General features: G+C 50.2%; 1 protein-coding gene across 1 annotated transcript; it reads right to left on the reverse strand.

Moving 5' to 3' along the window:
• Positions 1 to 332: 332 nt before the first annotated feature.
• Positions 333 to 12133, reverse strand: KLHL40 (kelch like family member 40). Its single transcript, XM_066196953.1, has 6 exons — positions 10870 to 12133; positions 6815 to 6975; positions 5327 to 5434; positions 4049 to 4234; positions 3285 to 3431; positions 333 to 1543 (listed from the first exon to the last, which is right to left on the reverse strand). Exons 1-6 carry the CDS (start codon positions 12013 to 12015, stop codon positions 1432 to 1434), a joined length of 1860 nt encoding a protein of 619 aa, XP_066053050.1. The 5' UTR covers positions 12016 to 12133; the 3' UTR covers positions 333 to 1431.
• Positions 12134 to 12767: the final 634 nt, after the last annotated feature.

The raw sequence follows: 12767 nt of genomic DNA on the forward strand, positions 1-12767 counted from the left end.
TTTACAATCTTTTCTGTCAGAAAACTCATCCTAATATCCAATCTAAACCTCTCCTGGCACAATTTGAGGCTGTTGTCTCTCACCCTGTCAGTGTAGGCATCCACCTTCCCTCTAGTCCTGGGTAAACTACTAGCTGTGGGATCCATGGGGAAGAGCTGTAAGGATATAGATCCCAAAATTTCAGCTCTCAAATGGGGGAAAATAACAAGAAAAGATGGAGTTCTCCATGGGGCTGTTTTGCTGCATGTGTCCATCACAACCTGAGCTCAGTCCTTGTCTTTGTTTGCTGTGAAGGATCAGTTTCAGCTCTATCAATGTGCAAACACAGGGTATTTCTTTTGGAACAGTCACATTTATTTTAAAATAAATCACTGGTCAGATGGTGTGGGCATCAGGAGATTTTTGCTCTTGCAGATCTTTTTTTCCTGCTGCCCGTACAGTCATGTCTCTATCAAAACATCATTATTGACAACTTTGAAATAAATACACATTTTTCCTCAGTCGGAAGCTCTCTTTGAGCCAAACACATCTGAGATCTCCTTAGCAAAGTAAAATACTCTTAAAAAAAAAAAAGTCTGAACATTAAAAATAAAAGAAACAGCAAAAATATAAAACCTTTCCCTTAAAAACAGCATTTGTCCATCCATAGGTGAGGACATTGTGATCTGTGATTGGGGATGAGGAGCCCAAAAGGCTGGAGATGACCACACGTGACATCTCCTGTCCATCTCTTCCCCTTTCCACCCTATAGCTTCCATGACTCCTCCCTTCCTGAGACTCTCCTCTCATCACTCCAAAGTCAAAGTGGAGGCAAATAACTAAGATTATTTGCTTTTCATTGCAACTTCCAAGATGCTTCTGCTGCTCACATGATATTTTCTTTTAACTGTCTCACCCCAACAATCCTGTTCACTCAGGAACTCATCAAATCCTATCATCTCTCTCCTGTACCACGTCACTTTAGCCCTTCCTTCTCTTCTCCAAGGAACACTGTGCTCACAGACACTTTAGGCTGGGAAATACTTTGTAGACACCTTTCCCTGGGGAATGTCATCTTATTCCCCACTTCCTGCATCCACTGTTTGTTGGAGAGGTCCAACAGCAGTTGAAAAGATGGGGAAAGAAGTTTAAGAATGTATGATCTATTTGCCTGTCTCCTGAGACTGGAATAACTAATTTTTCTGTGCTTCTCAGTCTTCCCCAGCTCCTTGCAGGCTCCAGATCCCCTCTCTAATTACCTTGCGAGCACCTTCAAGTTCCCAGAGATTTTCCAGATACTCCCCTCTCTTTCCCACTTATCTAAAAAAATACCAATCACAGATGCAATGTCCTGGGCAGTGTCCAGATGCCACATCCCTGATAAGCATCTCCCTATGTGCCCCCATCCCTCCTTGCCCCACACCCTGTGGAAAGTTGCCCAATCCAGCCTGGTTACATCTTCGTTAGGCGCAGGACGTTGAGGCGCACGGGCAGGAAGGTGGCACCCGAGGCATACTGGATCTCCCTGAGGACCCCTTCCCACTTCTTCTGCTCCTCATCATACCTGGGAAGAAGCAGACAGACACTTAGCGGCGAGGAAAGGTCTCCTCTCCCTCCCTCCAGCTGCTCTCCACAGTGGTGGGAGCCCTGGTCAGTGCGTGGTGTGACATCCAGCAGGGGTTATTTGGCCACAAGAGTCCCCATGGGGACTTTCAGCCCTGGCGTGCTCTGGTTTGGGGGACGTGGATATCAGCACGTGGTCTTGCAGGGAAGGGGATATTTTCCTTCTGGGAATTGGGTTGATGGCACCAAGGTGGAACATCCATGGTGAAGAACAGCAGGATCCTGCTGAGGGTGCCAGAGCACCAACGTGAGGGATGGGAGCAGCCAAGGCTGCATTAGCAGCTGTCACTGAGTGCTTTCTGCCCACTCCTGCTGCATGTAAGACTATCTGCTTTCCAGCCCAGGCTCTCTGCTTCCCAGCCAAGCCTATCTGCTTCCCAGCCCAGACTATCTGCTTCCCAGCCCAGACTATCTGCTTCCCAGCCCGGACTATCTGCTTCCCAGCCCAGACTCTGCTTCCCAGCCCTAGCACTGGCTGTTTAAAGGGAGAGGAAGCATTGCACAGATGCTGCTCCACACCAAAGGGGAGGCTGGAACCAGCTCCAGGCAAAATGTCAATGCACAACAAAGCCAAAGGAGCGGGTTTTCCCTGGTCTGTTGCTGTGTGAGGCAGGGAGAGATCACTGAAGCACCAATGTGCCCTCCAGCACCGCACAGGGCGAACTTCCCAGACACCCTGTGCTGAGCCTGCAGCCTCGTGCTGGGGTGACAACCTCCATCTCACACTGACGGCATAAAAAAAGACAGAAATTATCTATGTCACTGATCCCCCAAGTTTTATCTTCCATTTTTCCAGATTCTGTACTGCATTGGTAAATAACTCTGAACTTCACATAAAGTGTTAGAAAGTTCTCCTCAACTCAGTCAGACAAAACAGTCCTTTTCCAGCCCAAGAGCCAAGGACACCATTGCAGCTTCAGGCCCATAAAGTGCAAACAACAGCGAATTGAGGAGGGCAATTTGGAAGGATGGGACTTCATAACCTGAAGCAGTAATTGGACAATTAACCCCAATGTGTAAATGGACCAAAACTTATAAAAGTGTGAGACCTTGTGGCTGGTCTTCCATCATATGTGTAAACCCAGCCAGGCTCTTGTACTGCCCAAGGTGCATCCTCTGAAGGCCTTTCTAATAGATACCTATTTTGTTCCTTTAACACTGTGTAGCATCTGTGATGCCTTGGGAAGGCTGACCTGAAACAGAGACTGGACAGAGCTGGAGAACAAAGTAGGTATTTATTGAAAGGCCTCCAGAATCCACCTTGGGCAGGACAAGAGCCTAGCCAGGGCTACACCCAAAATGGACACAAAATGGACAAACGGTCATGAGGTCTCGCACTTTGATAAGTTTTTGTCTATTTGCATATTGGGGTTGAATTGTCCAATTCCAGCTTCAGATGATGAAGTCACATCCTTCATATTCCTCCCTTCAGCCACCGTTGTTTGTGCTTTTGGGCCTGAAAGTTGTCCTTGGTGTGCAGCAGGAAAAGAATTTGTTTTGTCTCACTACTCTGTGAAGGGAGCTGAGTGACACTGAATGTGAGGCTCAGAACAGCACCCCTGGGCAGCACAGGGTCTGAGATACATGAAAGCTCAAACATCTGTTCCAATTGCCTCTCCAGGCATCATCATTGCTAAGATCCCTCCCACAGTCCCTTGGACAGCCCCAGGGAAGGTTGTCACCTCCACACGTCGTTCAGCTCCGTTGGCACCAGCTCTCCTGACTCCGTCTCCACCGTGGCGAAGCCCCCGAGCAGGTAGAGCACCCCAGACAGGCTGACCAGGCTGACAGAGCTGCGCTCCTGAGGGAACTCAGTGAAGGTGTCCCACCTGCCACGTCGAGAGAGGGGACAAGTTAGAGCATCCTGGCCACCCTCACACTGAGGATAGCCTCAAATCAGGATTTGAGCTCACTAGCGACAGATCCATGGCCTCAAATCAGGATTCAACAACTGAGCTCACTAGTGACAGATCCAGTTGTGCAGGTCTAGGTGGGATGGGACCACACCTTGGCTGTTTTTAAGGAAAACTGTTCCCATCGTCATTGTTCAGCTTTGTTTTACTTTGAGTACATGGACCAGTATGTCCCAGTGCTGGGACTGCAGCTGCAAGAGCCACCCAAACTCAGAGGGTTTATTGTGTTGGGTGAAGCTGCCAGAGGACCCAAGGATGGCACAGTGGGTGAAACCACTTTGAGGATGAGCCTGAGATGATCCACAGGTGTGGATCCAACCACAGTGACTTTGGTGACACCCAGCTCTCTGAAGAACCATAGAACCCTGGAATGACTTGGGTTGGAAGTGACCTTAAAGATTATCCAGTTCCAACTCCCCTGCCATGGACAAATACTGAGTTTATCAGGAGCCACAAACAAATTCCAGAATGGTTGGAAGTTGCTGAAGGTACACCTGCACCTACTCCTTGTGTAACCACAACTCAGGACCTACTTGTTGGTGGCAATGTCATAGACCTCCACCGAGCTGGTCAAACCAGAGTCTGTCACACCGGCTGCCACGTAGATTTTGTCCTTGTGCACGGTGGCTCCGAACAAGGAGCGGGCAGTTTTCATGGGAGCCATCTCCTTCCACTCAAACTTGGCTGGGTTGTAGACACACATCTTCTTCAGGCACTTCCTGCCGAAAAACGAGAAGGAAAAGGAGTCTTGATGGCCTGCCAAGGGGTGGTTTGGCACTGCAGGGGTTTGGGGGTGTCTTCTGGGAAGAAGGTGGGGTCTTCTAGGGAGGATTTTGTTCCTTCGCATCGGCATGAGTGGAGGGAGGAACACAGCCTCTTTGTTGGGCTGTCCATGCCTGGAGTCACCACGTTTGTACGTAACACATTCCCTCCTGCTGTGCCCACTTTGGATAGGAGTCCTGAGAGCTCAGCTTGGTGCTCACACACCTGGATACAGGTCCAGGCAGCCAACAGCCTCTCAGGATTTCCCACAGCCATCAAGGCTTTGTTTTAGTGCTCCTGATCCACTGTGATGCTGCAAAATATCCTCAGTGACGTTCCTGTCGCCAGGTGGGCAGTGTGAGGTGTGAATTATATGCAGGTTCACACCTTTCAGATCAAAACCCTTCCCGAGTAGGACCAATCCTTGCTGGATTGTGGAATGTTTGCTCAGCAGTCACATTTGTGCCCTGCAAGGCAGCCACTGTGATGATCCTGAGAGAGGCTCTTCCTGCTGGGCTCATCCCCTGCAGGAGGGCGGGATGGGGTCAGGGAGGATGAGGTTTTTCCCTCCTGTTGCAAATTCACGTCTGGATTTGACTATGGTGACCACTCTGCTCCACAAGTCCAAGACAGGAGACCCTAAAAGTGAGGGGGATTCTTGCTCATGCCTCTCTCAATTTGTGTGACATTTACTTTTTTTGTGAGCAAAGGGGATCACAGAATGGTTTGATTTGGAAGGATCTTTAAAGATCATCTCATTCCAACCCTCATGGGCAGGGCCAGTTTTCCTTTAAGCCCTCTCCAGCCTGCCTCCAGGGATGGGACAATACGTTCTCTCTCCTGTGAGGATGCTGCCATGCTCCTGATGTCCCTGCTGGCCTCCCAAGATTTTGGAAGGGGCTGCAAGTACAAAGTTGAGCAGAGAGGGAAGGATCCACATCTCCCATCCCATCCAGCCCTCCTTAAGCCAGGCTAAGGAGGTACCAGCTCTGCACTCCCACTGGTTTGGGGGATTGCCTCCTTGATTTTCTCTTTCTTTTTTGACTTACTTGTCACTTCCTTTGCCTCCGATGACGTAGACAAGGTCCTTGTGTGACACCACTGCATGGCCATAGACTGCGTAGGGAAGGGGATCGGCCTCACCCCACTTGAAGGACCTGGGTCAGAGAGAGATGGGAAGCTAAAGGATTTGTAGCTTGCTGGGTGATGCCTAGAGGAGATGGCATTTCCCAGACCTAGAGGGGAGCACAGGGTTGGACTCAATCTCAGAAACACAAGGTCTGCAATGAGAGAGGCTCACGCAGTAAATGTTGTGATCCCAAAAGTTGGTGACAGTAAAATAAGCAGAATATTTATGCTAGTATCCATTGTTTTCTTGAGGTCTTCTGGTAGGTTTAGGGAGCAGTAATGACCCCTTGACCCTAATTTTCTCCAAGCTGAGCCCCCCCAGTTCTTTCACCTGCTCCTGGTGCTCCAGACCCTTCCTCAGCTCTGTTCCCTTCCTGGGGCTCACTACGGCCCCTCAATGTCCTTCTTGTCATGAGGGGCCCAAAACTGGACACAGGATTTGAGGCTCAGCCTCACAGGGCCCAAAGCACAAAGGAAGAAACATTTCCCTGGTCCTGCTGATACATCCAGGATGCCACCAGCCTTCTTGGCCACCTGGGCACACGGCTGGCTCATGTTCAGTCACTGTCAAGCAGAATAATAACAACCAAACAAAACCAGAGATAAAGAGATGCTGGTCACATCTCTACCAGCTTCAAACTGATACTCAAACCACCCCTGAGCGCTTAGTGGGGGCAGAAAAATTATTTCCCAGAGTCTGCAGGGGCAGATAAATGCCCGGCTCTGTGGAGATGGAACTGGTTTCAAATCTCTGCCTATAAAACAGAGTTGGAAGCACACACATCTAAATATAGACCAAGCAAAGGCTTGTTGATGCCTGCTGCTCTGGCTCTTTGGGGCAGAGAGCAGCAGGCTTTGGAAGTTTCTGTCTCCCGAGAGAAGAACAGGATGGTGCCTTTTAATAAAGCTCACGAGCCAGCATGGGTCAGAGCCCGTTGTCCAAAAATAATCAGATATTAAGCCTGATGTCAATCAGCATGAGCCATTCTGTGACACATCTGAACACTTTAAAAACAACCTTCTCTGTTCAGACCCCTTTTGGTGAGACCGCAGCGGATGTCACTGGACCTTTAATCAACGGGCAAGAGCAGAAGACTCAGCAGAAGAAAAAAAAAAACCTCTGCACATGTCTCACATGAACATCTACTAATATCAGGTAATAAAATATCCCCATAAAGGCTTCCCTCTCCAGGAGGCTCAACAAAGGGAGCAGCTGGAGCGAGACAGCCCAGAGCCCCAGGGCACAGCTCAGACAGTCCCAGCATCCACATGCAGAGTTCAAGCCCTTCTCCCAGACCTTTTGGCCCCTGGGGAGCTGGGGTCACTTTGCATGGGGTCACTTTGCATGGCAGCTGCTCCACCTTGTCCCCCAAGCCCCCTCCCACCCCACAGTGGCCCCGAACACTCACAGCCGGTCGTAGCACAGGACTGAATCCAAGGTCTTCTCTCCCTCCTTCAGTTCCTTCCCTCCAACCACAAAAATCGAGTTTTCCGCCTCCCCCAGCCCAAAGAGACAGCGAGGGGAGGGCAGGGGGGGCATCCCCAGCCAGTCTGCATCCAGGTGGTCGTACTGGAAGGGAAAATGTGGTCACTGGGGTGTGCCCATCTGGTCAGCAAAAGTCAGGGTGCAGAGGTGGAGGGCAAAGTCTGTTCCCGTGTGCAGCTTGGTCAGCCCAGCAGCACTGCCTGCAATGTTCCTGTGGCTGTGCCTCTGTCACCTGGAGCAGGAGGGGAGATCTGAGAGCAAACCCAAGTCAGATGCTGTATGATAAATCTTTTATGATGAGGTGTAAGAGCAGAGATGGGTCTGCAGCAACACGTTCTGCTTCATTCATCAAAGCCTGGACTTTATAGAAACGCATCAAAGTTGGAAAACACCTCTGGGATCATGGGGCCCAACCTTTGACCAGTCACCTCCTTGTCAATTCCATGGCACTGAGTGCCACATCAGGTCATTTACTGAGCACCTCCAGGAGCGGTGACTCCACCACTTCCCTGGGCAGCCCATCTCATGTCTGACCACCTTTTCAGTAAAAAAATTCTCCATGATGCCCAACCTGAACCTCCCTTGGTGCTGCTTGAGGCCTTGTCCTCTCATCCTGTCACTGGTTGCTTGGGAGTGATGCCTTAAGTTTTATTTCCATGTATTTCATGCTCTGTGGTGCCCAGGGGTGCAGCTCTGAGCTCACAGTCAGTGTCACTCAGCTCTCTGCACACAGCAGGGACATAAATCCTTTTCCTGCTGCACACCAAGGACAACTGGCACAAGTTTTCAGGCCCAAAAGCACAAAAAACGGTGGCTGAAGGGAGGAAACAAGAAAGATGGGACTGCATCACCTGCAGCTGGAATTGGACAATTCAACCCCAAGATGCAAATGGACCAAAACTTATCAAAGTGGGAGACCTTGTGACCAGGCGTCGATTTTGTATCCATTTTGTGTCCATTTTGTGACCATTTTGTGACCATTTTGGGTCCACCTTGGGTGTAGTCCTGGCCAGGCTCTTGTCCTGCCCAAGGTGTATCCTTAAAGGCCTTTTCAATAAATATCTACTTTATTCTCCAGCTGTGTCCAGTCTCTGTTCCAGCTCAGCCTTCCCAAGGCATCAGGAGAAGAGGCCAACCCCCACCTGGCTACAGCCTCCTTTCAGGGACTTGTAGAGTGACAAACTCTCTCCTGAGTCTCCACTTCTGACTTGGAACTTGGAAAAAGCTTGGTCATCTTTGGGTGAAAGACTCCCTCGCTGGACTAATAATAGATCATTCCTAGGACCGGAGGAATTGAAGCATTTCAATCCTAGAAATTTTCCTGAACCTTTTCATGCATAGAACACCTCACAGTATTTCATCCTGGTATTTTCCATCTGTCAGGTAACAGACAAAGTGTGCCAGACCCATCTGACAGATGAGCAAGCTGCTGGATCAGATCACCAAATCCTCGGACATCTGTAGATCAAGGCGTTGCCTCACCTCCCACCAGGAAAAAAAAAATCTTCGATTGGAGACTCTGAGCACTGTGGCTTAATAAGAACTGGGGAAAAAAAATTAATGTAGCTTGATAGAGGAGGGAGGGGTGTCTTGTAGCCCGTTTTGTGGGGCTGCAGGATGAAGCTGTGACGCAGCACTGCCTGGAGCATTGTTTGCCATGGGCTCAGGCCAAGGAGCTCCAGCCTGATGGGTTGGCTCCAAAGACTCGGCCTCAGCTGGCTGCCTGTGGTTTTTGTCTCTTTGTAAGCTGTGGTCCACACATGTGTTATTTATAGTGCAACCCTGAGCAGTTCAGTCATCAGGATAGTTCCTGCTTCTTGATGGATTCAGCATTGTTTTCGAGTCATAACTCTTGCAAGTGACAAAGAAAGGATACCCTTTTCCATCCGAAATGTCAACGGAATCATTTTGCTCCTGCCAAAATCTGCAAGGCCCCTGGGATTTATCAGCATTTTTTTATGTTTTGGTGCCTGTCCTTAAATCTAAATTATCCTTGACCGAATGCCCCTGACTTCAGCAAGGGGAATGTGGAATTTGGGAGGATAGAAAGAGTCAGAAGGTGTAGGGAGCTGTGGCACAGTGGCTTCTCATAGAGCTGCATGTCTAAATATTTTGAGCTGAAGAAAAGGGCTTCAGAACCTCTCTTGCTCATACAGCAATGGTGAGCTACATAATGACACTGATGTAATAAATCAAACATTTGCAAACTGATGGCACTCTCCAATCCCAGGATTTGTCTGATTCTCGCAAGCACAAGGGACATGGTGATGTGTGAAGAGACCCTTCTTGTGGGGAAGAGATAAAACTGACCCCACGATGCTCAAGGCATTTGCCACTGAGTCAGTGTCAAACTGGGGGCTGAATAGAGAAATCTTGGTGTTTGCAGCTCAGAACCACAGAGTACTTTGTGGTGAAGGACCACCAAAGGTTTTTCATCCAACCCACAAGTTCAAAGGGGCACAGATTTGGAGTTAGAGCAGTTTCCCATTTGTACAGTCAAATATTAAATGTTTCCAAAGATGTTGTCCCACCCTTGGAAGTGTTCAAGGCCAAGTTGGATGGAGCTCTGAGCAACCTGGTCTAGTGAAAAGTGTTCCTGCTCACGGCAGGGGTTTGGAATTAAGTGATCTCCAAAGTCCCTCTCAACCCAGGCCATTCTATGATCCTATGAAGGTTCTGTGACCTCTCTGGACCTTGCTCCACCTCTGCTGGGAAGATGGATCTTTAGGCCCAGGTTTGGGCTGAATGCATCAGCCTGCTCTTCTCAGGTAACTGGTGGGGTTGGCCGCACATCTGTCATCATGGATTGTCCAGTGTGAAGGGCTGTATCTCAAATAGGACACCTCCAGCACTTCCTCAGCTTTCCCCACTCCCTCCTGCTTTTTTGGGCTAGGGTTTCTTCCTCCTGGCTTCTCATTCCCTGGACTTCATCTGGCCTGCACAACCCCATGCCCCTCTCCAGGTGAGGACGAGCATGGTCCCTGCATGATGTGCAGCCCTACTGATGAGGGCAGCGAGTCAAGGGAGGGATCAGGGCTCTAAGTTTGGCAACCACCCTCGCTTTATTCTTTCTGCCTGGAGATGTTATTGTTTTTCCCCAGAAGATGTGAGCCTGGGACAAGTTATTGTTTCTTCCCAGAAGACTCGAGCCATGGAGAGGAACAAAAAAAAAGGATTTCTTGGTATGGGAGGAAGAATGGAGGATTTACTGGATTCCTCGGGGTCAGCAGGAAGGGTAGGCTCCTTGTGTTAGCTGTCTACAAGGAAAGAAATCTGGGCTGCAGCCCAGGCTGGGGCTCAGACTGCCTGCACAGCTCAAACCAGTCGCAGTTTGGTCGCTGCTGAGTTAGAACAACCATTTCCCCTGAGGAGTGTCCCCAGTGACACCTCTTGGTGGTTTCCCCCTCACAGGATGGAAATGGCTGAGGCAGAGACTCTGAGCTGGACCAAGCCCATCTCCAGGGGCAGGAACAGCACTGGGAATGGGGCACGTGTTGGGAGGCAGGGACATGCCCTGTGTCCTTGGGGTGTTTGCTCTGTGGCTGCAGCTGCTGCTGCTCCTTTTTTGTCACCCTTAGGTTTTCCTGGGGTTTGTAACCAGGGAAGACAGGGGATGCAAAGCAGAACCCGCGTCTGATGCCACGAAACTCCCAGTTTGTGAACCCTATGGCAGCCAGGGCTGGGCAAAATTCACTGTTCTAAACAATGCTCTCTTCAGGATTTGGATCAGGAAGGCTCATTCCTATTTCCTACTCCTTCAAACCTTTTTCCTCATCTATCACAACCACCCCTCATTGGCACCTGCCTTAAAAATAAAGGGAGAAGAATCTCCAGTAAAGCAACCCAGATCATTCTCCTTTGTTTACAACTTTCACTTTAACATCACATGACAACAAATATTATGGGCTTTGCATGGAAGCCAAAGCTTGGTGATGCTCCCAAGTGGTCAAAGAAACAAAAGGAAGATAAAGGTAGTACCTGTAGGAAGTAGGAGCTCATGGGATCCTCTTTGTTGTCCTCGTTATAGTACAGTCCTCCAGCAATGAAGATCTGATTCTCTTTGGTCACCAGGCTGACATGGTTCTTTGGGATTTGAGTGGACAGGGAGGCAAAGTAGCACTCGTTGGCATTGGGGTCATAGGCCACTGCCCCACTGTCGCTCACCATGAAAATGAGGTCCTGGAGGAACATCCCAAAGCGCATCGTGTCATTCAAGATCCCAGGGAGAGAATCCTCCTCTGCGTTTTCCCCTTCATCTACATCTCCATTGACAACATTCTCCTTTGCTTGATTCTCACTGTTCTTCCTCACTTTCTTCTTCTTCACCACGGTGAATTTGCCTTTCTGGGCATCCTTCACCATCTGCAGCTTCTTGAGCAGCTCTGGGCTGGACTTGACCACAGCGTTCTTCTCCACGTGGTCCCTGATGTAGTCGTTGGGCATGAGGCGGAAGCGGATGCTCTCGAAGATGACAGGCAGGGCCTTCTGCCGGGCCTCGCGGTCCTTGGTCCCCACCCACTTCATCACCACCTCAAAGACGCTCTCCTCCTTCTCCACGTTGAGGGAGTCACTGGAGATGATGGCAATCAGCTCGTCGGGGGACAGCTGGTAGAACTCCTCGTCGCGGGAGACCAGCGCGAAGCGGTCGCAGATGAAATCCCGGGCGGCCACGGCCAGTCGGGCACAATCCAACATCAGCCCCAGCCTGAAGATGGCCAGGCAGTTGCTGAGGCAGAGCCTCTTCTGCAGGAAGGACACGCACACGGTGAAGATGGAGGGGATCTGGAACATGTTGGCCACGGAGAAGATGTCCTGCACGTTCTGCTCGGTGATCTCCAGCTCAGAGGTGTAGATGTAGTGGAGGATCTTGCCCATGACATCTGGGTCGACGTCTTCCAAGCTGATCTCCCTCTTCTTGCTCTCTTCCATGTCTGAGAGGAACATGGCCCGGAAATAGGGGCTGCAGGCTGCCAGCACCAGCCGATGGCAGGGAAACTCCTTCCCTTTGACTTTTAACACGCAGTCCAGAAACTTATTGTGGTCCAACATGTCTTTGAGCCCGTCCTGGAGAAGAGTTTGCTGGTAGAGACGCAATTCTTCCACTTGATCAAGAGGCAAACCCATGGTGATGAGGAACCGCTCGTTCTTTGCCCCGATCCTTCCTTTATGGATAAATGTTGTGGGTTATATCTACACCTGAGTAAAGAAACTTGCTGAAAGCAGAGCTCACAGCCTCGCGGGCTGGCCGGCACACCGGGAATGTGAAACGCTCGCGACGCTCCCAGCTGTCTGTGCACTTCAGTTCCCAGCTCGGGGCTTTATATATAGACACAGCTCTGCAGAGCTTAAGGAATCCATACTGCAGCATGTGTAAGCCGATCACCCTTTAATATGACACATGGGACAAGGAGGAAGGGAGGGGGCCGGGGGAACAGCTGCAATTCCAGCCTCAGTAATTCAGGAAGGGTCTGTCAGCTCGTGAGTCACCGCGGGGGGAGCAGGAGGTGTCGCTGCTGTGACACCACGGGGGACACGTGTGACCCACGGGCTTGGGAAGTGGCCTCTGGGTGAATCTAACAGCCCGATCTGCCTTTTGGGTCATGGGTGGCGAGGCTGGGGTTTCCTCCTGACGATGCTAAATGGGCTGCTCTGAAAGTGCTGGACCTTTAGTTGAGCTAAAAAATAGAGCATGAAGTCAAAACTGGAAAGATGCGCTAAGGGAGGGTCTTGTGTGGGCTTTGTGGCATCCCCAGCTCCAGCCAGCTCCCGCTCAGGGCTGCTTTGGTGCACAGGTTTGTCCTTTATTCTCTTCTAGAGTCACTTTTCAGGAGTCTGGAAGGGAGTGGGAAATGGACATAGAGATGTTCATTTACAGC

The sequence above is a fragment of the Chamaea fasciata genome, unplaced genomic scaffold (assembly GCF_029207755.1).
Source record: "Chamaea fasciata isolate MVZ Bird 193981 ecotype frontalis unplaced genomic scaffold, bChaFas1.0.hap1 SCAF_1, whole genome shotgun sequence".
In the NCBI taxonomy this organism is placed as follows: Eukaryota; Metazoa; Chordata; class Aves; order Passeriformes; family Sylviidae; genus Chamaea; species Chamaea fasciata.